Source organism: Arabidopsis thaliana, chromosome 5 (genome assembly GCF_000001735.4).
Source record: "Arabidopsis thaliana chromosome 5, partial sequence".
Taxonomy (NCBI): domain Eukaryota; kingdom Viridiplantae; phylum Streptophyta; class Magnoliopsida; order Brassicales; family Brassicaceae; genus Arabidopsis; species Arabidopsis thaliana.
Genome location: NC_003076.8, coordinates 2,079,347 through 2,106,070, shown reverse-complemented (window position 1 = coordinate 2,106,070; position 26,724 = coordinate 2,079,347). Strand labels below are relative to the sequence as shown.

Below are 26,724 nucleotides of genomic sequence, written 5' to 3'. Positions count from 1 at the left end.
TAGCTAACTATGCGTTTACTTTACCGTTTGGTTTTTTATTGTTGGACTCATGTCCGGAACATGTGAGTTCGATTTTGTTAGAGGATGTTATGGGGACTTCGTTTCCCCGACATGTTCGGTTGTAAGTTTCATTTCATAAATAAAATGTAGGAGACAGTGGTCTCCTCCAGTCTACCAAAAAAAAAATCTCACACATCTATTAGTCTATGACAGAGATCGACCCCATCACACACCACTTGCTCACATTTAGTACCTGATTCTGTTTCCAAGTGTTAGTGTGTGTAGCACTTTGGACATTCTTGTCGCGACTCTTATAACTTTATACCACTTTGAATAGAGTAGAAACATGCTTTAGGCCTTTTCTAATTTAGCCAGAGTATCTCTCATTTTTCAACTTTTGGTGGACTGGAGTTGAGTGTCTTCATAACTTGTTAGCATCAGGGCTTCAGCGTCGTGTACCAAGAAAGGCGAAGGAGGAGAGTGAATATGGGGATCGAGAAGAGACAATGATGCTTCAGCGTCTGGTAGCTTCTTCAGAAGACTCTCTTTGTTTTTTTGTTGTTGTTCCATCATCATTTTCAGTTGTTTCCCTTGTTCTTCGATTCTTAGTTGTAGGTTTCGTTGAATCTAAAAGAAGAAAGGCACATCAATCATGAGAGTTGTATTAAAAAACATATCTATGTAAATAATTATCAGTGAATAGCTCATAAAAAGTGAGGAGAGCCACAGAATGTTCACACATGCAAATATACAATCTCTAAGCTAGAAAGCCTTCATTTTGTTTTGGTTGGAAGCACTAAATGCCATAATGTAACATTGGGTTATATTTACTTGGTATAAAGAAACTTAATTATATAATAAAGCAAGCTAATATATTTATATAGTTACATTTTGTAACTTACCTCTAGTTGTTCATGAAGATGCCTCTGAACATCTAGTTGAAGCTGAAGTGCCTCTTTAATTTGCACTCCACTGCCTCCACAACATTACAAAAAGAAAATCATTATTAACAAGCCATTATTTATTATTTTCGAATAATTCTTAATCGTATCGTGTTGCTATTGCTACGCTAAGCCATTTGGTCAATAACTTTGGATTTATATGAAGGAAAAATAGAGGGTTAGTTAGTATAATAAAGAAAAAATTATTCCTGACACACCAAAAAAATGAAGAGAAACATACGTTCTTGTGTCAAGCTGAGACAGCTCTTTTGCACAAGCTCTTTTCTCAAACTTGCCTGCAACACAAAACTCTTTAGAATTGTGTTATTCCCAAATTATCAATTTTTATTTTTGTCCAAAAAAAGTTAGTGCAGAGATTTATTAGTGTACCTTCTTGAGACTCAGGCATGTATTTCGCAATTCTATACTTCTGATGAGATTTAAAAGCCAAATTTTATTTAATAAAATCTTCTTTGGAAAAAAAAATGAAAAGAGAGAGGAAGTAACCGTAACCTGTAAGTGGCTTTTAACGTGAAATATTGTGAGTCCATCAGAATCCATCCGCTTCAATATCGCCTTGGGCGTCGCCTCTGCATAGTTTTCCACCACTTACACTTATCAGTGACCCACCAAAGAAACAAGTTACTATATCCTTACAACAATTACGTAATTACTTTTACTGAAAGATGTATACATCTATCCAAATTAAATAATGCAACATAATTTTCTCAAAAGAGGAAATTATTAATCCACATGTGCGTAAGATGACTTTTGATCTCATGCAATTATATTCTATTCACCTATTATTCATGACCAATCATGATTCATATGCATATCTAACAACTTTTTTTGGGTAACCAAGAAGTTCTAAGTTTTAGTGAGTTCTTCAGACCGAAGACCAAAGCAAGTTAAATTGGTCCCCTTTGTAGCATGTACTAGGTAATATGACTTTATATATACAAAGTGACTAGCTCAATCAAATCGTTGAGAAAATCTTGTAATGGTTATTGACTTACTATCAGCGCCACCAAGACGATTAACGCACTCCACAAACTTCTCATGAAGATCTTGAGTCCATCTTATCCGTGTCTTGTTCACACAGTTAGGAGCCATAGACCCTCCATGGATTGAGAATGAAGGAGGAGAAGAAAATCTTGGATGACTCTGTTTAGGTTGATGTTGTGATGATGTGAAATTAAGATGTGTTACATTAGAATTACTATAGGTCCTTCTGCATAGTTCCTGACGAGAACATTAAAAACATCAAATAGGATCATATTTGTCTTAAAAAAAATGTAAGAAAAAAAATTAGATGGATTTTTTTTTGGCATACTTGTGGATCATGACTTGCTTCAAAAGAAAGCGAGTAAGAGGCTGATGAAGCATTTGTTGCGGCAAAATCGTTCGAGCAAGATCTTTGATATAATGGCTTCATATATTGATCCGGAAGAGGCTGCATAGGAATCATCGATACAGATTGGTCTAATGATGGAGAATCAGAAGATTGATGATGGTACGGATGAAACGAGGAAGGGTAGGGTTTTGAAGATGAACATTGTACGGGAAAAGATTGATTGGCTGTGCAATCGTACGGAGTTAGACCAGAGAAGGTCTCCGTAGTCCAAGGAGATGATGGTTGATTGTATTGAATCATATTCAAGTCTTGTAAATTAAACGGCTGGGGCGGTTGTTGCTGCAACTGTAGCCGGCTTCCTTGTGAAGCGTTTGAGAATTCAAAGTTGATGTTATCCATCATATAACAAGCAAGAAAGACACAAATTGCCACAGAAACATATGATTGTTAAGTTCAATGATATATTGAACGGAGGGAAATCAAAAGTTCGAAGTTGAAAAAGAAAACAAAGATTCGATTAATCAAAAAAATGCATGGGAGGAATAGCGATCGAAATGAAATCTAAAGTGTTTTGTTTTTGGGATTTTCTGAAATCTCTACATTCCTCCAAAGTCTTCAGGTGCAAGATAGGGATGAGTATTGATATAAGGCAACGCCTTTTCTTTTGATTATTCTCAAAATGGATAGGAGTGCGCAATTTTTAATTATCCAATGGCCATAATTGCAAAAGTCCAAAATTCTTATTTCAATAATAAATACTTTATAAGAAGTATATATTATCCCACTTGATTAGACCTTGTCGTTATTCTTCTTCATTTGTAAAAACATTAGAAAAGAGTTTGTTCACAAAAATAGTATGATCGCACGGAAGTCGATTATAGTACCATTAACTCATATTTTAAACCCTAACTGATCCTGTTAAACCATGCATATATATTAGCATAAAAAAATATTTAAAGTTTTATATGAGATGTTCCTATATTTATTATTGGATTTAACGTTGACAAATGTTTTGAGGAAAGGTTTAGTTTTTTTGAACTTGAGAGTTGAGACTAGAAATTAACACAACCACATTGATAGTTCCAAAAAATGATATAAAGTATACTTCATCCGTATTAATAAAATGATGTTTTAATTTAATTTTTGTTTTCATTTTAAATGATGTTTTACATTTTCAACGTACAATAACTTGTTTTATTATACAGTTTATTACACTATTATTGATTGAATTGTGTTAAAACAGATAATAAAATGATTTTTCCAAACACAATTTTCTTTTTTAATATATGTAAGAAAAACAAATTAGATTTTTTTAATACAGAAAGATTATATATTAATTGTTAATAATTTAATGTCATTGCCTAGTCAAAAATGAACTCGCGTTTGTCAAAACTAAAATTGATTGGGTACTTTCGGATACACTTGAACCGCAATATATTAAACAATAATATTAAATTATTAATATCTCAATGCCCAATCAAAGTGAATTTGCATTTGTAAAAATTATATTTTGTTCTACCCAAGATATGGGAGAATATATTTTACATGAGCATCTTTTCTTAAAAATGTAATTATAACAAGACGATTCTCAGCATAAATTTCATTCATTTTTTAGGCTCATGAAGTTGGTAGTCTAAAAAGACATATCGAATTATTCTGGATAGGATGCATAAAAATAGATTTCCATCTTCCAAAAGTTTTGTTTGGCCCAATGCAACTTCGTTATCATCTTCTAGTTTTCGTTGAATTATTCATTACTGTTGACATTATATTGTTTATTATTTGCACCAATAACATTTTATATTCCAAAAAAAAATCATTGTAGAGATTCAAATTCCACTGCCAAAAGTTGCTTAGAGGCAAACCACATTCCACACCCAAAAACAAATAAAATTATTTAAAACAAGAGACCACAAAAAATATAGAGCAGTATTGAATTCCATTCCATATTGCAAAACATACATTCAATTTTTGTTCAAGCACTAGCTTTCTTATCTAATCAATATTGGTGATCGATGCATCCCATGAAGGCACTAATCAGATGAAGGCGTTTTCGTTACTCTTAAGTCTTAACAAAAACAGAAGAAGAAAAAGGCAGTTGTCGTTTAACAAATATATCTAAATGAATTTATTTACAAGAAAAACTCAAAGGTATACTAAAAATTTTTTCTTTTTTTTAAAGGTATACTAATTTGACGTGAACAATTTTTTATACGTGAATTCTGCGAGTGGGTACATAATATCTCGAATCTAAGCTGAAAGATTTTTAATTATAATCGGCCAATGCAAATACTTTAAAGGAAAAGAATACATGGTTTATATTTTTTATTTAAAAAAAAAATAAGCAAATGAGTACATGTTTTTCTATAAGTTCAAGAGTTTTTAAGTATGAACTTCTGTTCGAGATCTCCCGATATATTTTTTATTAAAAGCAAAAGCTTCATAAACTAAATTTCTGTTTGTTGCTGAATAAATAATTTCTATTAAAATAAAATCATATAGACAATTTGTAAATCTGTGTATTAAAACAATAAAAGGATTACTCTCAAAAATACAAAAGTTTTCGTTTATTTTTCATAATTACCATCAACATTACCAAATTCCAAAATACCAAAAATTGTATGATTAAGAGGGGTTACTAAAATTTTATATTAGAGTCGTTAATGCTTTTAGTTTCTAAACACTTTCAAACTTTCCTACAAAATTAAAAATATTGTATTTTAAAACCTAAAACAATACAATTAAAACTCTGCGCGTAACAACAACTCAATCTATTCAAAACAAGGTGTCATACATTGAATTGTGACTGATCTATTACGAGGAGTTGATAAATTCTCTCTTGTTATAAAATTTCTTAGATGGTTAATACTTTTAAATAAAAGTAAGTTCTTTATCTAATTAATGTTACAGTTTAAAATTGGAAAGCCACAGTAGAACAACTGTAAGATTCCCCCTGCGTATTAAAATAATGTCCAATACTATTCTTACAAGTTGCGTTTTCCCACTTTTGTAGATAAACAATTACATGTCTTTAGACAGGTCTTTGGTTTTTTTACTTAAGTATATTTCTTAATTTCGTTCAGTATTATTTCTTTATTCGTCTCGTCTTATAAAAAATAGACTATATTCGTCTCAGTCACAGATGCCCCCTGACGCGTGTCGACATAACAATTTAACGATAATTTTTTTTTAATTCAGTCCTTTTTATTTTAAATTAAAGTTCGATATCTAGGTCAGGTGATTTGGCTTGTTTGCGTAAAGATTGCTTTTTGTTGGGATAATAAGATTGTAATTTATTATTTGTTTTGATAGCAGAGACAAATTTCGCTAGACTCTGTTAAGGGCAATATTTGAAGAAACTTGACCTTAACTTGAAGCTCTAAAAAATCATTAAAATAAACGAATCACGATGTGCATTCTGCAGCCGGATTTGATGATAAAATAAACAATTCCCTTAACCTTAATAAAAAAATATTTCAAATACGTTCCGAATCTCCACATATGAACAAACATATCATAAATCTTTAAAAATTATCTTTCTTCATGAATTGATAAACTGGTTTCTATCCGTATTGCACTATTGCTAAATGATTTATTATCGTTAGAGATGTGAATGCAAAGATAGATGTTATGAATGTCAAGAAGCGGAGAGAGATGTAAAATTTCTTTTGACTTGATCATTCTGAACATCCCAGGCTAATGGATCCTTTATTTTGATGGGCTCATAGATGTTAATTAAAAAAGCCCATATTACAAAAGTTTTTGTCTTTCACCGTTGGCTCGTGACAAAAAGTCGTCCATGATTGAGAGGACTCGCTGGATTCTTAATTCTTTTTTCTACTCAGACTATCAAAAGTCGTGTCACCGCAAAACTTATATATCGTAGTGACCTTTTCCAAAAAAGCGCAGGTCGAGTCCTTTGCTATCTTATCTTGTCTCGTCAGAAGCTGTTCCGCTTAATTTGTTTATCAACATCATATCGAATTTGGGACATAAGGTGCATATGTAACCCTAATTATCAACGCCAATAAATATGTTGTTTCTTTTAATTTCAGTAACTTAATTGATTGTATAGATCTTCTTAGATTAAGGCATTGATGTTTATAATGTTGCGGTTAATAAGAAGGCAATTCATAGGAAAAAAAACTTATTTTTTGGCGTAATTTAAGATTGTTGATCAGTTTGGTTTGTCCAACTTAAAAACTGTATTTTTTATTATAATTTTTTGGGGGCTAAATATAGATTGTGTAACCTATATTTAAAAAAACAAAAAAAAAAAAGACAAAAAGTAGATAAACAATAAATTAAAAAATGCAAATATTTTGAAATATAGGAAGCGGGGTAGTAGAATCTTTTTTCTGGCATATGGTCATAGAGACTCGATATGGGGATCCTAGGGATTTGTTTTTGGGCATAAAAGTGCTGTACAAATTTGTTTCATGTGGTCTAAGATTCGTCATCCCACCTTTATTATATCCGTTTGAATGTTTAGTAAAGTCGTTAGGTTTGTTATTCGATATTACATACTTGGTGTTACACCAATGACCAAACTGTGGATCAATTAAACCATGCAAAATGATGGATATAGTTTCACTCTATTTGATTTCATTAACAGAGAAAGACATTAAACTAATAATAACTACTATTGATTACATTTTTGTTGTCGAACTTTGCAATCTATTCAGTGGTAATATTATAGCTATTGATTGACAGAAATTAGCAAAGATGTGAAAATTGTAGTTGAAATAAAGAGAGTACAGACTACAGAGAAGCAATGATCAGTGTCAGTTACTTGAATCTAAAGTCACTTCTTCTTTCTTTCTTTCAAATCTGAGATTTTCCTAGTATTCGTTAAACACGTCAGATCAAGTGGGCTCACACACACCACCCCGACCACAATTAAACTCTCCAAAGTAGAGTGGCAATGGCATCCCTTTAAATAGTCCAAAAGTATAAGGATATTTCAGTCAAACCCTTCTTCATAATATTTGATGTTCAACTAGAAATAAGCCTTTCCCAACCAAAGATTTAATTTGTAACAAGAGAAAGAGAGAGAGAATGGCAATGCCACTCAAATCAACATCTTCTTCTATGTCTTCTTCTCAATGTTCATCTTCTTCTTCACCAACCTCAAGCTCCATGAAACTCAAATCCCTAATACAAACTCTCATCATTTCTCAAGTTTGTCGGCTACTCCGAGAAATATCTAGAGTTTCATCCATTCTTGTTAGAGTCTTGAGAAAGAAGCAATACAATTTCTTGTCAGTGTCTTCTTTACTCTATCCAAAGAGAGTCTCAAAGAAACAAAAGAATAATATATTATTCGGCTCCTTCAGACTTCACTACAACTTTTGCTCCTCTCACGTAGTGCCTGTCTCTGCGCCAGTGCGTCTCCCGGAAGAGCTCTACTTAGCTCATCTCGTACACGAATCGACTTGGGAGTCAATGTACTCCACTGAATCCATGGATGGTCGCGATGATGATGATCAAGAACCATCTCAGCTCTCTAGCTATCTAAGACAGCTAGAGGATAAAGTTAAAGACGGCCAAGAAGAGGAGACAGAGACGATGATGAATGAGATTGATAAATTGGCTGATAGGTTTATAGCAAATTGCCATGAGAAGTTCATGTTGGAGAAAGTTGATTCATATAGGAGATCCCAAGGAACCCTGAATAGAAGCGGTTGATAACGATGATGATGGGGCCTAATTTGTATCTTTCATTTCTTTTTATGTGATTTCACTTTTTCCTTCTTTTCTTCTTTTGAAACTCCTCACATGCATAGTTTGAATTATCTGAAAATGTGTATTGGAAGCATAGGGATATATGGATTGTGTGGTGTTTGTTGTGTTACAGTCTAATGATGATGATATTGATGGTGGTGGTTTATAAACTAGAATAGACGACAGTCCAAAAAGGAGAAGAGAGGATACAAATGGAATGGATTTTTGTAACTTTGGCTTTTGTGGTTTATGACGTTCTTTTGCTACTATCTTCTGATATTGTTGTTTTCTTTTGGTTGTATACAACGGGACCAATTTCGATTTTCAGTTTACTTATCTGACTTTTCTAAGATCCATCAGAAATAAAATATTTCCTTAAATAACATCATTATGCAAAAAATTAAGATAGTGTAACCTTAAAAATGCTAGACAACATATAAAACAAGTTATATTTAAAATATCAAAATGTTGATAAAATTTATAAAGTGTAAATTTTAATTTTCAAAATCTCAGTTTTTCCTAAATTATATAATTGTATTAACTAAAACTACATTAATTTAAAATTATTTATTAACTTTATGTAATATCAATTAAAAATAATATTCATATATAGTTTAAGCTTATGCATAATGGAGCTTATATATAGATAATTTTATTTTTTATGATATATAAAAAATTTAAACATTAAATTAACAAGCCTGATTCTAAACAATTTTAGCATAAAAACCAACTTTTATTTATTATAAATACAAGTCTTAGTTTAGACTTTAGAGACTCCAGTAGAGGTGCCTTAAAAAAAACATACATTTCATATTTTCATTAACAGTTTGGGCCAAACAGGCCTATGTTATCATAAAATAGGCCCAAAATGAAATTAAACAAAAACGCATCGTCTTGTCTTAAGCTGCTTCCGACCAAACTAAGGTTTCTCTCTCCTCCAACTTGGAACTTCCCGTCTTCGATCTTCTCTTCTCTCTCTCTTCATCGCACGCTGTGCCCAGCCAGCTCAAAACACTGCACTTCCGCTTTTTATCAAGATCAATCTCTACCAATACTTAGAAAAGTTCTTTCCTTTTTGTCAAATTCTTTCAATTTCTCTCTTCAATTCCCTACGAATTACTCACTTCGGATCCAATCAGCTCTTTATAGCCTCTGCGTTTGGGAGTCAATCTTTCTCTCTTCGACAATTAAGGGTTTCGTATAAAGATTGCTGTTTTACGACAGGATTCTGAATAAGGAGGTATAATTTCTGTTTTGTACTTAGTTTGAGCGATTTAAGACATTTCTCTTTTGTCCATTGAGAGATCTAACAGTTCTAGGGTTTGAAATATCACTGGAGTTTAAAAAAAAGGGTTTTACTAAATTATTCTCTTTCTTAGGGTTTAAGATATTCTTTTCACATTCTATTAGATTGTTTGATCATCTCATGTCTATTTTTTTTGCTGTCCGAATATTCGCTTAAACTAAAGTTATCCAATTTCTTGATACAATAAGTCCACCAATAAGCTCCTACATTCTCATGAGACCTCGACTGTCAAAATTATTCATGAATCTGATTAGTGCCAATGTTTTTCGTGAAGTACCTGAAAATTTAGTAGTTTGTTAAACTATTGATGTTATAAAGTGTTTTCTACATTTCAGAAGAAGGGTTGGTTTCATTTGGATGGAAAGTATATGGTAGGTCTACACATTAATATGGAAGCGCAGATTCATATACTTGAGCAGGAAGCTTATTCTGCTGTATTAAGAGCTTTTCAAGCACAGGCTGATGAATTTTCTTGGGTAAGTCCTCTTTCTTCCTTTTGCCATCAAAAGACAAAGGATTTGGCTTATATGGTTTCATTTTATAGGATAAAGCAACCGTGATGACAAACCTACGTAAAGAATTGAGGATATCTGATGATGAAAACCGACAACTGTTGAACAATGTCCATAATGATGATCTTATCAAAAGAATAAGGTAACGAGTCTGATCATTTGTGATAGTAAAGCTATGAATCTAGATTTCGTTGTATCTTGTAATAATGTGTTGTATGATGGAACTGGACCAACAGAGATTCGAGACCAAGAGGTGGAAACCAGGTTGTTAGACATCAGTCCCTCGATGTTCATCCTAGTCCGACTTTTTCAGCTTCTCGGAAGAAACAGAAGACGTTCCAATCCGTAAGACTTCTTGTTTTAATCTTTGGTCATAGAACAACAAGCAGAGGATATCTGTATTTGCATATGGTTTTCTGTTTATTTACTGATCATATCATTTGTGATACACATGCAGTATCCGTCGATTGGTTCTACTAGAAGTAAGTCATTCAATAACCGTGTAGTATCAGCAAATGAACCTGCGGAAGCTCTTATTGGAAGAAAAGTGTGGACAAAATGGCCTGAAGACAACAGCTTTTATGAAGCAGTAGTTACACAATACAATGCAAATGAGGTAACTTCTGATGGCTGAGACCTTTTTATTGAGATTGAATCAGAAATTCATATGTTCAGCATTATATATGTTTGTGTGTCGAGGTGTCTCCTGTACTTCGAATATCTGACTCCAAGGCCTCAAAGCCTGATCGAAATTTACCGTATAGTTCAGAGTTACTCTAGTGAGTGAGCATTGCAATTACTTTAGGTTGATTGTAACTGTGTAGAAAGCTAAGCAACTAGTCGAATCGCTTAGCTAGATAGCTCACTAGTTAAAAAGGAAGTTTAGGCAGAATGAGCCGGGGTACTCTGGATTAGTCTAGGATCATGGTTTAGGCATTTGTCGAAAGACTTCTCTAGTTAATCAAGTCTCTCTATAGTGTAGTTCTTGATGAATTGAAGAAAGGAGGTGTTTACTGTTAATGTGCATATGAGGCGTTGAAAAGTATACTATGACTTTGATATATCTAGAAGTTTGGAACTGTATTTAGCGTTGAACATAGCTTAAGTATATTGTAATTGATGCATTCATTGTTCTCTCGCAGGGTCGACATGCGTTGGTATATGATATAAACACAGTGAATGAGACATGGGAATGGGTTGATCTTAATGAGGTAATCTTCACGAGTTTTTGATATTATTAGGTTTTTAAGTTTTTTGTGGAAAATGCTGCCAAGAATGTCTTTTGGGTAAAGTTACATTTGTTTTTGGAGGTAGCTTTCATTAGTAAGATTACGTGGGAAACATTTGTATAGTGTATCCACCTAGTATGAAAACATTTTCAGCAGAATCTGAAGTTAGTTAGTTATATAATTGTAGATTCCAACGAAAGATATAAGATGGGATGGAGAGGAAGATGGGGTAACTTTGAATGTAGGACATGGCGGTGGAACAACTCGTGGGAATCGAAGGACCTTAAGCCATGGTGGTAGAGGGAGAGGTCCAAGAACTCAGCCAAGAAGAGAACATTTAGCAACGGAAAACGGTGGTGGGAGGAAGTTTTTCGGTGAGATTGAATTGTTCAACACAGACTCACTTGTGAAAGAGGTAGGTATCTCTATCTCTCTGCATTTTGTTTCTCTTTAGGCAAAAAGGGTTTTTGATGTCGAAATCTTTCGCATTAGGTCGAGAGAGTTTTTGATTCAAACCTTCCTGATCCACATGAGCTTGATAAGGCCAAGAAGCTACTCAAGGTGAGCGATATGATAATTGATAAGAACTTTGTGACGAGATATCGATTGAAAGAAACAGTGAAGTGAAACTTGGTGTTGTTGTTATTGGATGATATAGGAACATGAACAGGCGCTTATTGCTGCCATTGCAAGGCTTACGGATGCTTCTGATTACGAAAGCGGTAATAAATGTGAACAGCGGCCTTTGTTTATTTCTATTTGTCATGCACTAAGATCACTAACAACAACATAATTTGTGCTGGTGAACCAGATGGAGAAGAACCGTATTCGCATGAGCTTCCAATGCTGCTGGGGTGAGTATGTATGACACCATCACCCCTAGGAAAAATGACTAGCAATATTTCTTTTTCTTCTGTTTTGCTTTAAGGGATCCCAGAAAATGATTTTGTTCATATATGATGAACAATTAGTAGTATTCTTCTAATTTGTGGTTTCAGAATGTATGAAAATAATCGTTAGGAATTTTGTTTGTAAAAACACTATTTTTAAAAAAAAATTCTGAACTTGTGTGATCATCATCAGGCTTGCCATCAGGATCGTTAATAATTTACTTGCTCAAATCCCCAATTCCTGTCTAAACAATGTAAAAAGAATCGAACCAAGCATGTAAATATTGAGAAGAGGCTTTTGACCTTTGAGCATAACATTCAAAATCTGATTCAATTAGCAAGAATATAAGATGGAAAGTGAGATCAACATAAATCACCTGTCACTGAATCCTTCAATTTTAAAAATATTTCAATGGTTACTTTACTTCAATTTATTTTATTGTTTTAAAAAAATATATTCAATGGTTATAAGAACGGTTAACAATAAATTAGTATCAGGGTTATCGTCTTATCGACCCGATGTTAGAAATTTTTTATAATTTTTCTTTTGTTAAAATGACAATCTTAATTCTTAATGGCAATTATATGTTCAATCTTAATGGCAATCTTAAACCGATCGATTATTCAAATTATATGTTCCGTATTTTTTTTAGATTGAATGTTATTGATAGAGTTATCAGAAAAAAATACTACTTTTTAGTTTAAATTACTGTGATTATGATAAAAAATTAAAACGCGCCAAACTTAACGATTTTTTTCCAAAATTTCTACAAATGACTCGTTACCCAAATTATTTTTTCTGTATTTTTTGAATATATTAAAACTAATGTGACTATGATAAAACAATTAAAACGCGCAAATTTAACAATTCTCTATTTTTGAAACCACTGGATGTGAATTAACAATAAATATAAAGTAATATGTGTACAAATAATCAGAGTTGAATATTTTTTTGGTGTTTATTACTTGCATGAGTACAAGTTTGATTCCAGTCTCATCAAATAAACTCTATTATTGTCAAAACATAAATTCATTCTAATGTTAATGTATATACTTTAAATTTATAGTAATCCATATAATTAATAATGGAATTAGTCTCCTGGTCTTTTGGTGTTCCACGAATTAATTTATATTATTAACAAATTAAGCAAACCTCTATCCCCCATTTATATTGTTGAGCTGTGTGTGTGGAGATGATGATGATGATGATAAACCCAATAGAATTTTAAAAGGATAAGAATCGCAAAGCTCATATCACAAAACTTTGAGATCTCATTTCATCTTTCTTCGATTCTACCTACTCCGATTCAATCGATCTTATCGAGACATGGATGCTCGTAAGAGAGGACGCCCTGAAGCTGCTGCCTCTCACAACTCCAATGGCGGATTCAAGAGGTCTAAGCAAGGTTTGTTCTTTCACTCCTCTCCTTCCTATTGTCTCCAATTGGGTTTTAGAAATTCGAGATCTTCACAACAAGAGAGAATGTTTTGGTATCACTTATGTTTGTTCATTTCTAGTTGCAATGTGTGCTCTGTCTCTCGTAAAGGTTGTTCCTTTGTTCATTTTTGTGTTCATTAGAGAGATTAGTCGCAAACCCTTTTTCTGCTTCAGTCTGGTATTACCTTACTTGAGAGTTGGGAGACAATTGATATGAGAAGTTTGTATCTTGTTCTGCTTTGTGTTGTGCTATTGGCTTACCCTTCTTCTCATATTCATTGGATTCATCAATCAACTCCCATTAGCCTTTGTGACCACTCAACATTACTGGATTTACTTGATTGATATATTGATCTGTATCAACTCAAGCTGTTGAGTTCAATTTCAAAACTCTATAACCCTGGAAATTTTCAAAACCAGAATGGTATACTGGTGCCAAGTCCAAATGATATGTATTGAGAAAATTGTAGAAAAGTTTAACCAAGTAAAAGCACTTAATGTTTGCAACAGAGATGGAATCAATTTCAACTGGTTTAGGAAGCAAATCCAAGCCATGCACTAAATTTTTCAGGTTATAAATCTATTTTTTTTCCTGATTGGATCATGAAATTAAGAAGTAATACTGTATAAAGTGTGCTAATGAAGTGGATAGTTGTTATACAGGTACGTAGCACTGTTCATCCTTAAACGAGTTAAAAAGTCAATGTAACAAACTGTGATTCCTCCTAAGAATGGATGATAAGCTTATATGGAGTATAATTTTGGAACTGAACTCTACTGGTGAATCTAATATACAAAATCAACCAAAACTTGTTTTTGTGGCTGTCGTTGTAAACAATTTGTTTATTCTTCTTCTGTTTGATGGTAAGGAAACTGTAATTTTGCATATGCAGCATAAAACCATTGTTCTCAAGTAAGGTTCTTCTTGCATTATCTTTGAACTATCCATGAGTCTTTCGGCTCCTGTGCAACGTGTTGTTCATCGGTGATGCATAATGACTACAATCTGTTTTATTACTTTATAAATTTCTTTCATTATCTTTGTACTAAAACGCTATAGCTTTTTCGAGAAGGTAGCAATAGTGCAACAGCTTGGAGATGTGTCGTTTTGTTCTTTCTCGAATGAATTTGCTGATGCATTATGGTTTGTACTGCAGCACTTCTGGATGTCCATTTGGTGACAATTGCCACTTCTTGCACTATGTGCCCGGTGGGTACAATGCTGCAGCGCAGATGACAAATCTCCGACCACCGGTTTCTCAAGTTTCCAGAAATATGCAAGGATCTGGTGGTCCCGGCGGCAGATTCTCAGGGAGAGGAGATCCAGGATCAGGCCCTGTTTCAATCTTTGGTGCTTCTACTTCCAAGATCAGTGTAGATGCTTCTTTAGCCGGTGCCATCATTGGAAAAGGTGGAATCCATTCCAAACAGATATGCCGTGAAACAGGAGCAAAATTATCGATTAAAGATCATGAAAGAGACCCAAACTTGAAGATTATCGAGCTGGAAGGAACATTTGAACAGATCAATGTAGCGAGTGGGATGGTGAGAGAGCTTATAGGGAGGCTTGGATCAGTGAAGAAACCTCAAGGGATTGGTGGTCCTGAAGGGAAACCACATCCTGGGAGCAACTACAAAACCAAGATCTGTGATAGGTACTCTAAAGGGAACTGTACATATGGAGATAGATGCCATTTTGCTCATGGTGAATCTGAGCTGCGCAGGTCAGGAATCGCTTAGTTATGTCTTTAGACTCTTGAGAACAGATTATGCATTGTTAGCTCCATTATCATTGTGACTTTTTGCTCTCTCTTTTTGTTTTATCAATTTGTTTTATGCGACTCGCTTTGAAAACTTTAGCCCATTCTGTATTGAGCTCTGAAGATTCGACGAGTTCTGTAAGTTACCGATCACAGTTAAAAGACTTTGATATGTTAAAACCCTTATATTACAGCTACATACTATTTTTGTCTTAACTCTTAAGATATCATGCACAATAATATACTTGTTTTGTCTTAACCTATCGATTACAAAACCGGGTTAACCGCCGACATGAGGCGAACTCTAAAGCCTAACACGCGTCAACATCTATCTTCTCAACGACTCAAAGGCTTTCCAACACGTGTAGGACCAATAACTGAAACACAAAGCCTACCACCTCTTCTTCCTCTTCTTTCATGACACGTCTCACTGACGTGTCGTCAAGAACGTAATTAAATATTAAACTATCGTGACGAACGCGAGGCCTATGGCTATATCTATGGGACATGCTCGGTGAGCAAAACAATAAACAAAAGTAATCAGAAGATATCTTTGTAACATCTTTGAATTTCGCTAAAGGAAAAGAGAGAGATTTGGTAAAAATGCAGTCGATGAAAGAAACAGCTTCGAATATTGCAGCTTCTGCAAAATCTGGCATGGACAAAACCAAAGCTACCTTGGAGGAAAAGGTAACAGAATTGTGGTTATTATTAATTTATTGATGTAAAATAATAAAAATGGTGTAACGTTGGGTTTGTTTTGTCTTCAAAAGGCGGAGAAGATGAAGACACGAGACCCTGTTCAGAAACAGATGGCTACACAGGTTAAAGAAGATAAGATCAATCAAGCTGAGATGCAGAAGAGAGAAACGCGTCAGCACAACGCGGCCATGAAAGAAGCGGCTGGAGCCGGAACCGGTTTAGGTTTGGGGACGGCCACTCACTCGACCACTGGACAAGTCGGACACGGCACTGGGACACATCAGATGTCGGCTCTGCCTGGTCACGGAACGGGACAACTGACCGACCGCGTTGTGGAGGGCACGGCTGTGACCGACCCGATTGGAAGGAACACTGGAACTGGTCGGACAACCGCTCATAACACTCACGTTGGTGGTGGTGGTGCCACCGGGTACGGAACCGGCGGGGGATATACTGGATAAACGGTGTTGTTCACTTGTTCTGTTATTTGCTCTGTTTTTGTTGAATCGAAATTTCGTGGTTTTCTGTCTTACTTTCGTGTTCTGTTTTTTTTTTTTCTTTTTCTTGTGCTTCTGAATAATTGTAGGACTTCGATCTCATCTAGGTTTTTGTTGTTGGATGATAGTCTTACTTTATGAGTAGAATGTTCATGCAATGTAACAGTAGTAAAATTATCCGTTAACAATATTGTGCCCATGCAACTTAACAATAACAATACATTGCTAACTTTTTGAACTTTGAAGAGAAACATTGCTAATGCTAAGTTTTTGAAGAGAAGCATTCGCATCATATTTGAATTAATCTACTATGTTATCAAAGAAAAATTATTTCTCTGCGCAATGGGTTTGTATAAAACAACATGTACCATGCGTGAATATTCTTAAAATAGTCACTTCGTTTTGAACCATGAAGATTTTTAACGATTAGATGATCATTGATCCGACATTAGTATTTGAAGTACAAAACCAAAGTCAAAAGACTCACAATTATAACCTTTACAGTTTTTGGTACGTTTTCGATTTTCACGCTGACTCTTCTTCCTTCTTCGGTTGCTCTATAATCGTCCAATCTGATTTGGATCTTCGTTGGTGTTTTTTTTTGTGGTTGTAGGAAGAAAAATGTCTTTCAGTTTTTGGAAAGGAGGAGGCTAAACATGGAGTGGAGATGGCTTTGATTGATTTGGATGCTTTTCAGTTTTTTGTTAACATGGAGTACAACGATATGCACGAGACTCCACTGGGATCTCATAGTATCCAAGCTGATATTGATGATCCAACAACTTTGAAGTCAAGACCACAAACTCATGATGTAGAACCTAATCAGTTTCCCATTACTTCCTCATCAAGGGATCACCCGCAAGGAGCGTGATATTATCAAGCTCAAAGCCCAGTTTGTGGCTGATTTTGGAATGCCTTTTGGGCAGGATTTGGTGATGAAGAGTGTGTTTATGAAACCTGAGCTTGAGCGGTTGATCCTCTGTTTAGGTTTGTCAAATGCTTTTAACTTTTTTTAAGAAGAAACGCGTTTTTAGACTTCTATTTCTAAATAAATCGACAAAAACAAAAATATGATGTAAGATCCTTGGTAATACGTACCAAAAATCACGTCATCAATTGAATTTAATTTTAATTTATAGAGACAACTTTAATTTACACAAATCATATTTTTCACACTTTGCTTCAACTACTCTCTCACTCTTGAAGACCAACGAAAGTCTTTTCCTTTTTCTCCAAAAATCTCACATTTTTTTTCTTCAGTTTCATCTAAAAAGATTCAATTCATATCGAAAATAAAAAAGGAACAAACTTTGCTTTTTGTTTTCGCAATCTCCGATTCGTTAACTCGTTTTCTCTCTTCACCTGTTTCAAGCTTTTCGATCCAACAAATCACGAGATTCCTCTTTCCGGTGTGGTCTCCGGCGACCTAAAATAAAGAGTTAATTCTCGTGGTCGTGGAGAGCAAATGAGGGATGTTCTCCTGGTTAGCGAGAATGGCTCTTTTTTGTTTACGACCTATGCGGCGATACGGTCGTATGAACAGAGATGATGACGATGATGATGATCACGACGGTGACTCTTCTTCCTCCGGTGACTCCCTTCTTTGGTCTAGAGAACTCGAGAGACATTCTTTCGGAGATTTCTCTATTGCTGTTGTGCAAGCTAACGAGGTTATTGAAGATCATAGTCAAGTCGAGACTGGAAACGGTGCCGTTTTCGTCGGAGTTTACGATGGTCATGGTGGTCCTGAAGCTTCTAGATACATCTCTGATCATCTCTTTTCTCATTTGATGAGTTAGTTTTTTTTAATCTCTTTTTGTCTTCTTCAAGTCAAACAAAATCTCTTTTTGTGTTCTTCAAGTCAAACACTAAGTCCACTTTGATATTCTGTGTCTGTGTGTGTTTCTTCTTCTTGATTTGGTTTTGATGATCGGATAATTTTTGTAGAAAGTTGAAATCTTTATGCATCTGATGAACAGTGAAGTGAATCTTGACTTTTTCTTTATCATTTTTTGGTGAGCTACCTACTTTTTGGCAGGTTATCTTTGTCTTGTGTGTCTCTCTGTTTGTTCGTTTCTGGATTTTTGTAGCTTTGTCTTGTTCCTTTTGTGGATTACAATGGTTTTCATTAGCTGCTTATTGATTAAAGTTTTGATCTTTTAGGAGTTTCGAGAGAAAGGAGTTGTATTTCAGAGGAGGCTTTAAGAGCTGCATTTTCTGCTACTGAGGAAGGGTTTCTCACGCTTGTGCGAAGGACTTGCGGGTTGAAACCGTTGATTGCAGCTGTTGGATCTTGTTGTTTGGTTGGAGTTATTTGGAAAGGGACTTTGCTTATCGCTAATGTTGGTGATTCTCGTGCTGTGCTTGGTTCCATGGGTAGTAATAATAATAGGTCAAACAAGATTGTAGCTGAGCAACTGACTAGTGATCACAATGCTGCTTTGGAAGAAGTTAGACAAGAGCTTAGGTCGTTGCATCCTGATGATTCACATATCGTTGTCCTTAAACATGGTGTGTGGCGCATCAAAGGCATCATTCAGGTTTGCAAAGCTCTCTAATCACATATTTAAATGCCTGTGACACTATGATAAGAACAAAGCTATGAAACTGCTATTATTATGGTTCCAATTCACTAAACAAGAGAGACTTGATTAATGATTAGCTCTTTGCACAAGTAGACAGACCCTTTGTGTCATCTTGGCTTATCAAACTATAAGTCAATATTGTGTTTCATTTGTGCAGGTATCTAGATCAATAGGGGATGCATATTTAAAGCGCCCAGAGTTCTCACTTGACCCTTCATTTCCGCGGTTCCATCTCGCTGAAGAACTACAAAGACCTGTTTTATCAGCAGAGCCTTGTGTCTACACAAGAGTCTTACAAACAAGTGACAAGTTTGTGATATTCGCATCAGATGGACTCTGGGAACAAATGACCAACCAGCAAGCTGTAGAGATAGTGAATAAACACCCCCGTCCTGTACGTGCCACCACCTAAGATTGCTAAAAGTTAATTCTCAGGTTTTTTCTGCTTTCACTGATGTTGTATATATGTATGAAACAAACACAGGGAATAGCGAGAAGGCTGGTGAGAAGAGCGATAACCATAGCTGCGAAAAAGAGAGAGATGAATTACGATGATTTGAAGAAAGTGGAGAGAGGAGTGAGGAGATTCTTTCATGATGATATAACAGTGGTTGTGATATTCATAGACAATGAGCTTCTTATGGTGGAGAAAGCTACTGTTCCTGAATTGTCCATTAAAGGTTTTTCTCATACCGTTGGACCTTCCAAGTTCAGTATCTTCCTCTCTTAGACATTTTTGTTACATTTCTTTACTTTACTATCACAGTCTTCACAAATATGATAAAAATGAACACGGATCGATTTTGTACCAACACGTTTGAGTTTAGATACAAAATTGTAGGTTAATAATCCTTGAACTGCTCATTTGTAATTCCAATAATCAAAATGTATCCTAATGTTTTCCTTTGCATTCTACATTAACAGACATCCAAAAATCCAAAAGCAGAATCTTACCTATCTCTGGATTTCATTAGGAACAGAGGAAGATACAAAAAACAGAAAGATAGTTATAAGTAGTATATAACGAAACAAACTCAATTCTCAAATACTTTTTGAAGAACACACAAATAAAGATTAATGTCATCTGCCAGTAAGCTCCGTAAGTGAATTGATCTGACTCCCTGTAAGAGAGTAGTCAATGTCACTGAAAGATGGAGGCATCGCTGGCCACACGAAAGCTGGTCTCTCTGTAGGAACATCCGGTGGGCTAGTCTCACCCGTCAAGACCTTCAACACTGTTTTCATGGACGGTCTTTGGTTCGGATTCGGGTGGCAGCAAGCTAGTCCTAAGAGCAAAACGCTTTTCATTTCTTCTTTATCGAACAAATTTCCCATTCCCGGATCGGCAGCATCCGTGATGGTTCCATTTCTGTATAGCTCCCATAGCCAATTCACAATGCTATTGTTGTAATTGTTCTGGTTGTCTTTGACCAAGACATAGCTTGGTTTCTTCCCCGAGACTACTTCAAGCATTAGAACTCCGAACGCATACACATCTGTTTCAACTGTGGCTCTCCCGTTGAGAAAAGTCTCAGGAGCCATGTATCCCGGTGTTCCAGCGATCTCCTTGGTCGAATGATGTGTCATTTCGCTTTGCTGAATCATCCTCGCAAGCCCGAAGTCGCCGAGCTTTGCGTTGAAGTCGGAGTCCAGCATTACGTTGCTTGCTTTTATGTCTCTGTGAAGTATCCTCTTCTCACATCCATTGTGAAGATACTCCAAAGCTTGAGATAGCCCTGTTATAATGTTCTTCCTTGTCTCCCATGTTAGGTTTGATCTTGACTTGTCTTCCAAGAAAAGATATTTGTCCAAGCTTCCGTTAGGCATATACTCATAAACCAGAAGATACTCCTTCCTCTCGTAGCACCATCCCAATAACTTCACCAGGTTCCTATGATTCAGATTACCAATAGTTGTGATCTCGGCTATAAACTCTTGCTTCCCTTGATGCGATTTCTCGGAAACTCGTTTCACAGCTATGTCTCTACCCTGCCATTTCCCTTTAAACACCATCCCAAACCCGCCTTGCCCTAGTTTATTCTCCGCGCCGAAGTTTCCTGTTGCTCTCTTTAGCTCTCTCAGCTTGAACTTCTGCGGATTTGCAGCGCAATTATCTAGCTCAGCTTCTATATCCGGATTTGTTTCCCCTGCCTTTGACCTAGATCTCAAGTACAATGCTCCTAAGAAAGCTCCTATACCAACAATAAACACTATAGGGATAGTGATCCAGAGCCATAACATGTTTCCATCGCCATCGATCTTTAAACCTTCAAAACTCCATGATCTCACACAATTCAGCTCCGTGAAATTGCTTGTTGAAGCTGTAAATCCAACATAAACTGTCTCCGGAAGATAGGCTGAGAGATCTATAGCCCTAGAAAACACTAAGTTCCTCTGTTCAAACACATCCAAGTTTCTTGAGACATAAACCGATAGATTCTTACCATCATACCGCACATGTGCGGTTAAGTCAAGTCCGGAATCGATCTTGATCCCTCGACCGCTCAAGGATTCTTGAACAACCGAATTGATGTTGTTCACATTTAGAGCCACATGGTTTCCATCAAGATCATCCGAATGACTCTTCCTTGTGTCGAACTCAACCGAAACGATCCTCGACTCATTATTCCTATTTGTTCTTTCGTTGACCATACCGAGCCACATACCTGAGCTGTTCTGAGGAGCAGTCTCCTCGGGTGTGAGAACGAAAGCTAAGCCTTCGCCTCCGGGATCGGTTTTGTTAGAGATGTTAATAACGAAAGTGGTGTTGAAAGTAGCACTCTTGTGTTTGCTCCATAGCCTGAAAGGCTTTTTGTAGAGTGCTCTGCCTGCTTGGTTTGCGATAGTGCCACCAGGTCCACCAGTAACATCAGGAGTCACTTGGATTGCTCCAAAGACAATGTATGAGTTATCTCGGATCAATTCCAGTTCATTGCTCACATTAAACCCAGGGAAATCGAACTTTAAGCACTTCACTTGTGTCTCGATCTTACAAGTTAGTATCAAGAACAGGAGCTTCCACGCAAGAGAAAATCTCATTCTTTTTTTTCTTTTGTGTTTTTTGGTTCTGCACATACAATAAATTATCTTATATGGTTTTCTTTATGGGTTTGGAATATATTAAAAATGGCTTCGTCGTCGAGATTAAAGTTTTACTCGGAGATTCTGGTCATAATACGACTGTTTCTACATTGGATATTTGGTTTTACATCTTCTTTTATTCAACAACGAAGAGTTGACCTGTCACTAATTTTAACAGGTTGTTGGATAAGTCTTATCTAAGCTAATTTGTCAAAATTATGTATTATGATTGTGTGTTATTTAAACGTTGACGTTATGTGTAAATGTATATGTAAATATAAGTTGAAATCTAGTACTTGTTTAAAAAATATTCTGAAGATTTGATAAATTCTCAAGGGCTTTGTTAATTGAAACATATATTCATAAACAAATCTTAGAAGTTAGATGTAACCTCTGTATTTGAAAACTCATATTGAAATCTTGAGAATTTTTTTTGGTCAAAACATCTTCAGAATTTTTAAAATACCCAAGATATTTCTATGTAACTAATTAATGTTCAAGAGGTTTTAATGTAATTAATCAAACCCGAGTATGAATGAAAATAACAATGTCTACAACTTTTAGTCAATCTTGAGCAGCTATCATCAGTTTGTTATTAATTACTATAATATATATAAAACTAACTTTGGAATGAGGTAGCTAACATGTGAAAATTCATATAAAGCTACAACTTGTTCTATTTTATAGTGACTTCTATCAGATATTCATATTCGCTTGGGGAGGCTCTCGGCAACAACATTTTTATTATCATTTTCCTTTGAATTCTCAAATTCAACATACGACTGATATAACTGTATAAGATAAGATATTTAGACCCTGCTTTGTTAACTTCTACACGTTTAAAAAAAAAAAAATTAATGGTGAACTATGTTACATCACAATAGACGTGTACTGCACAATTTTTTATTTCTTTTGAATGAAATTTTTAAACATGCTTGACACAATCAGACATGAAAGACAAAGCTATTTGTATAAGAGTAAAATAATGAACAAATAATTTATAGATGTAAGGAAAATTATCAATGAACATTAATTCTTGCAAGTTTTTCGACAAAAGATATGCTTGAATAACTATTACAGTCTGTTAAGTTTATAGTAGTATATGGATAAATTCTTAACGAAGAAGTAATGATGATATTAAGAAGAGTTTGGATGGTCCAGAAGCATAATGAATGATTGGATTTAAACGCACATGGAGAGTTGGTGATGACATTCTGAAGTGCAAACCAAATAGAATGAGCTGAAAAGATTTCGAATATTTGGATCCGATCGGCTAAAGCAGTGTAGACGCTTGACCAAGGATAGAAAAAGAATAATATTGGGGAAGTTTTTGAAACTTTACATATAAAGTAAAATTGAGATATGTCCAGTGAGGAAGATGAAGAACTATAATTTCAAGCAACAAGGAAGAATAAATGTTTATCAAAAAAAGAAAAACAAAAAACAAGGAAGAATAAAGGCGGTATGTATTTTACTTAGGACTAATGAACTAAGCATATTGTGTTATATGCATGATTTTTTTTTTTTTTTACCGTGAATAAAAAAAGTTAGTGGTGTGACCAAGGTGGCTAAGTCAGTCATTTTAACCTAATTTTTTACGATCGAAAAATATCACAGAAGCGCTCAGATCGCAGTGGAGAGTTCGTTAGTTTTTTTTTAATCAAATCTGTTCATCATCTATTTGAGACTGGTTTTATGGACTTTTTAATTTCCGATCGAAGCAAGTTCCATTATTTCGTTTGCTATATATGGCCTTCACTGAATATCCAAATTTTTGTATCATCAATTGGATATTCTTATACGTAAAGATTAATTTGTTAGTATACTTGAAATTTTCCTAATATTAAATTTCTATAGATTTTTTCGAGTTATATATAATCTTATTAATATGTTTTGATGTGCTGGTAAACTTGTACGTTAGTTTTTTTTTTTTTTTCAATTTACGTTGCGACCAATTATTTGTTAGTGTACGTTGATCATTTTTTCAGTTTGTGTTTAGTTGAAGATCTAAAAAGGATTATAAAGATATTGTAAAATTAAAAAAACATCTGTAAGTTAAAAAAACATATACAGTTGTAAAGTGCCCTAACAACTAACAACTCTTTCACGTTATTTACTTTTCGTGGAACGTGACTATATGACACGAATCTTGTAGACTCAATTTTTCTAACGTTAATGACTAATTAAAACACGCACTACATAAAAATCTAGAAGCGCCATCTTTTCTCACTTTTTGACTTGGTAAAACAACACGCACCTTGACTAGTAATTATTAGCTTAAGTTAAAATCTGTTACATTCCTGATCAGGTAAGATTTATTCAGCTTTTATCCTCTATATAATGACTAATTAGATTAATCATAAGTTCAGAATCAATCAGTAAAACGAAAAGCTAATCCAAAACTCTTTAATTATTTGCAACAACTGATCAATGGCTGTAACAAGCTCTTCTTCTACTTGTGATGGTTTCTTCATCATCAGCCTTATTGTTATCGTTTCTTCATTGTTTGGGACATCATCTGCGCAGTTAAACGCAACGTTTTACTCAGGCACATGCCCTAACGCCTCTGCCATCGTTCGCAGCACTATTCAGCAAGCTCTTCAATCCGATGCAAGAATCGGAGGCAGCCTAATCCGCCTTCATTTTCACGACTGTTTTGTTAATGTATAATAAGCTTCTTGGTTTTTATATTTTATCATAAATCCTTCTAAATTTTGTTACACTAAACCGCTACTTTGCTTTTTTACATCGGAAAAGGGTTGCGATGGGTCGCTCTTGCTTGACGACACTTCAAGCATCCAGAGCGAGAAGAACGCTCCTGCCAATGCAAACTCAACTAGAGGATTCAATGTTGTCGATAGTATCAAGACAGCCCTCGAGAATGCTTGTCCGGGCATTGTTTCTTGCTCTGACATTTTAGCTCTTGCCTCAGAGGCCTCTGTGTCTTTGGTAATACATAACACTTTCTTCATAAAACATAATCAAACAAAAGAAATTACGATACCTAAAGGCCGACCTTGAGCTCTGTGGACCTATCTATGGGCTGGGCCGCCAGTGAAAAATACCTAATATTACCTAATAAGCATGTTTAATTATCTTCTTCAGGCAGGAGGACCTTCATGGACTGTGTTATTAGGAAGAAGAGATGGTCTCACCGCAAACTTGTCTGGAGCCAATTCGTCTCTTCCCTCTCCCTTCGAAGGCCTTAACAACATCACATCAAAATTTGTAGCTGTCGGGCTAAAGACAACCGATGTAGTATCCTTGTCTGGTAAATCATCAGACATGTTTAATTACTTGCAGCTCACTTCAAACAAAACCCTAATTAATGACAACTCTGTTGTTGTTCAATATGCATAGGAGCGCATACGTTTGGGCGTGGTCAATGCGTAACGTTCAACAATAGACTATTCAACTTCAACGGGACAGGAAACCCCGACCCGACTCTGAACTCAACACTTCTCAGCAGTCTTCAACAGCTATGTCCTCAAAACGGCAGCAATACAGGGATCACCAATCTCGATCTGAGCACACCTGATGCGTTCGATAACAATTACTTCACGAACCTTCAGAGTAACAATGGGCTTCTCCAGTCAGACCAGGAACTGTTCTCAAACACCGGTTCAGCCACCGTCCCGATTGTTAATTCCTTTGCAAGTAACCAGACCCTGTTTTTTGAGGCGTTTGTTCAGTCTATGATCAAGATGGGGAACATTAGTCCCTTGACTGGGAGTAGTGGAGAGATTAGACAAGACTGTAAGGTGGTTAATGGACAGTCATCAGCCACTGAAGCAGGGGACATTCAGTTACAATCTGACGGACCAGTGAGTGTAGCAGATATGTGAACAACGATGAGATCAGTTTCACCGTTTGTTTATCATATATGAATAATAACTCCTAGGCCGAATCATTTTTGTGAAAAAAATAAGTTTGGTTGAGGAGAAAATAAGTGAGTGGTAGGGTTGTGTTTTACACTTTTGAAAATTTTAATATTCTAAAACATTATTATGCCTAAATACATGCATGCATGTATAACGTCTATCGTTTTGATACATTTTGTGGATTTGAATCTAAATTGTGTCACAACGACAAAATTTAAAAGAATAAAATAAAAAACTAGATTCATGTCATGATTTATCAAATCTAATGTTTTTAGTGTCAATCAATGGAAAAAATTATAATTCATGAGAAATAAATAGAAGTACGGCAAAGTGATTTGAAACATAGGTTCATATTTTGAAAAATGGGAAGCAAAATCTATTAATAGATTTCATAATATTATAAGATTCATAATCCTTAAGTTACTTGCGCATTTTGATTGTTTATTATTCTATGAGTTAATGTCAAAGGAACATCTCCAAAAGTGATCGTAAGTAAGACTTTTGCAGATTCTTCATCAAAATCAGTGAAGTAATAACAACTCATTATAAAAGGCTTGATTATGAATCCTTTTCTGGTTTTCTGAAAGTACAGCTGTAAAGCTCCAACAACTATTGAAGGCAGCAGTTCTTTCAAATATTAGTTATCATTCACAGAATTGTGACTTATAACTAAAACTTTAGACTAACATTTAAAAAACTTATCTAAAAATTTTGCGTATTCCTTGTGACAATTGAGAACTCCTTTCACAATCTCATATATATGAAATTTCCCTTGATTAAACGTGGGAATCTAAATGCATTAATCATTATAGATGTTGGCTTAT

The 26,724-nt window shown here is 35.0% G+C and overlaps 9 protein-coding genes across 20 annotated transcripts; 7 read left to right on the top strand and 2 right to left on the bottom strand.

Moving 5' to 3' along the window:
• Window positions 1–66: 66 nt before the first annotated feature.
• Window positions 67–2,956, bottom strand: AT5G06800 (myb-like HTH transcriptional regulator family protein). Of its 3 annotated transcripts, none has more exons than NM_001342908.1 (7): window positions 2,275–2,956; window positions 1,958–2,183; window positions 1,455–1,531; window positions 1,332–1,371; window positions 1,183–1,252; window positions 903–972; window positions 67–627 (listed from the first exon to the last, which is right to left on the bottom strand). In NM_001342908.1, the coding sequence occupies exons 1-7, from the start codon at window positions 2,695–2,697 to the stop codon at window positions 391–393; spliced, it is 1,143 nt and encodes a 380-aa protein (NP_001318494.1). In that variant the 5' UTR covers window positions 2,698–2,956; the 3' UTR covers window positions 67–390. The 3 variants fall into 3 exon arrangements, with proteins under 3 accessions (NP_001318494.1, NP_196298.2, NP_001330818.1); NM_120763.4 differs by having other exon boundaries at window positions 1,183–1,237; NM_001342909.1 differs by having other exon boundaries at window positions 1,183–1,371.
• Window positions 2,957–7,015: 4,059 nt separating this feature from the next.
• AT5G06790 (cotton fiber protein) lies at window positions 7,016–8,402 on the top strand. Its single transcript, NM_120762.3, has one exon. It carries the CDS (start codon window positions 7,354–7,356, stop codon window positions 7,981–7,983), a length of 630 nt encoding a protein of 209 aa, NP_196297.1. The 5' UTR covers window positions 7,016–7,353; the 3' UTR covers window positions 7,984–8,402.
• A 429-nt stretch (window positions 8,403–8,831) lies between these two features.
• Window positions 8,832–12,188, top strand: EML2 (Emsy N Terminus (ENT)/ plant Tudor-like domains-containing protein). 2 transcript variants are annotated; one of them, NM_120761.5, is made up of 10 exons: window positions 8,832–9,259; window positions 9,661–9,801; window positions 9,870–9,979; window positions 10,074–10,182; window positions 10,295–10,453; window positions 10,980–11,048; window positions 11,254–11,481; window positions 11,559–11,627; window positions 11,725–11,788; window positions 11,878–12,183. In NM_120761.5, the coding sequence occupies exons 2-10, from the start codon at window positions 9,694–9,696 to the stop codon at window positions 11,922–11,924; spliced, it is 963 nt and encodes a 320-aa protein (NP_196296.1). In that variant the 5' UTR covers window positions 8,832–9,259; window positions 9,661–9,693; the 3' UTR covers window positions 11,925–12,183. The 2 variants fall into 2 exon arrangements, with proteins under 2 accessions (NP_196296.1, NP_001190242.1); NM_001203313.1 differs by having other exon boundaries at window positions 9,028–9,259; window positions 9,664–9,801; window positions 11,878–12,188.
• Window positions 12,189–13,069: 881 nt separating this feature from the next.
• On the top strand, window positions 13,070–15,379 carry AT5G06770 (KH domain-containing protein / zinc finger (CCCH type) family protein). Of its 6 annotated transcripts, none has more exons than NM_120760.3 (3): window positions 13,070–13,362; window positions 13,905–13,965; window positions 14,552–15,368. In NM_120760.3, the coding sequence occupies exons 1-3, from the start codon at window positions 13,284–13,286 to the stop codon at window positions 15,132–15,134; spliced, it is 723 nt and encodes a 240-aa protein (NP_196295.1). In that variant the 5' UTR covers window positions 13,070–13,283; the 3' UTR covers window positions 15,135–15,368. The 6 variants fall into 6 exon arrangements, with proteins under 6 accessions (NP_196295.1, NP_001332010.1, NP_001332009.1 ...); NM_001342904.1 differs by having other exon boundaries at window positions 13,121–13,362; window positions 14,058–15,378; NM_001342906.1 differs by lacking the exon at window positions 13,905–13,965.
• A 261-nt stretch (window positions 15,380–15,640) lies between these two features.
• LEA4-5 (Late Embryogenesis Abundant 4-5) lies at window positions 15,641–16,626 on the top strand. The gene is made up of 2 exons (NM_120759.3): window positions 15,641–15,844; window positions 15,928–16,626. Exons 1-2 carry the CDS (start codon window positions 15,758–15,760, stop codon window positions 16,315–16,317), a joined length of 477 nt encoding a protein of 158 aa, NP_196294.1. The 5' UTR covers window positions 15,641–15,757; the 3' UTR covers window positions 16,318–16,626.
• A 157-nt stretch (window positions 16,627–16,783) lies between these two features.
• AT5G06755 (uncharacterized protein) lies at window positions 16,784–17,224 on the top strand (the record flags this gene model as incomplete). The annotated part of the gene is made up of 2 exons (NM_001161224.1): window positions 16,784–16,904; window positions 16,986–17,224. 2 exons carry the CDS (start codon window positions 16,784–16,786, stop codon window positions 17,222–17,224), a joined length of 360 nt encoding a protein of 119 aa, NP_001154696.1.
• Window positions 17,074–19,805, top strand: AT5G06750 (Protein phosphatase 2C family protein). 3 transcript variants are annotated; one of them, NM_001125709.1, is made up of 5 exons: window positions 17,074–17,340; window positions 17,726–18,147; window positions 18,517–18,893; window positions 19,096–19,332; window positions 19,423–19,785. In NM_001125709.1, the coding sequence occupies exons 2-5, from the start codon at window positions 17,826–17,828 to the stop codon at window positions 19,666–19,668; spliced, it is 1,182 nt and encodes a 393-aa protein (NP_001119181.1). In that variant the 5' UTR covers window positions 17,074–17,340; window positions 17,726–17,825; the 3' UTR covers window positions 19,669–19,785. The 3 variants fall into 3 exon arrangements, with proteins under 3 accessions (NP_001119181.1, NP_001119180.1, NP_568174.1); NM_001125708.1 differs by lacking the exon at window positions 17,726–18,147; NM_120758.4 differs by lacking the exon at window positions 17,074–17,340 and having other exon boundaries at window positions 17,497–18,147; window positions 19,423–19,805.
• Window positions 19,806–19,852: 47 nt separating this feature from the next.
• On the bottom strand, window positions 19,853–22,107 carry AT5G06740 (Concanavalin A-like lectin protein kinase family protein; the record flags this gene model as incomplete). Of its 2 annotated transcripts, none has more annotated exons than NM_001342902.1 (1): window positions 19,853–22,107. In NM_001342902.1, the coding sequence occupies exon 1, from the start codon at window positions 22,011–22,013 to the stop codon at window positions 20,019–20,021; it is 1,995 nt and encodes a 664-aa protein (NP_001330436.1). In that variant the 5' UTR covers window positions 22,014–22,107. The 2 variants fall into 2 exon arrangements, with proteins under 2 accessions (NP_001330436.1, NP_196292.1); NM_120757.2 differs by having other exon boundaries at window positions 20,019–21,983.
• A 2,278-nt stretch (window positions 22,108–24,385) lies between these two features.
• Window positions 24,386–26,146, top strand: AT5G06730 (Peroxidase superfamily protein). Its single transcript, NM_120756.3, has 4 exons — window positions 24,386–24,683; window positions 24,777–24,968; window positions 25,125–25,290; window positions 25,380–26,146. The coding sequence occupies exons 1-4, from the start codon at window positions 24,450–24,452 to the stop codon at window positions 25,862–25,864; spliced, it is 1,077 nt and encodes a 358-aa protein (NP_196291.1). The 5' UTR covers window positions 24,386–24,449; the 3' UTR covers window positions 25,865–26,146.
• The last annotated feature ends 578 nt before the right edge of the window (window positions 26,147–26,724 follow it).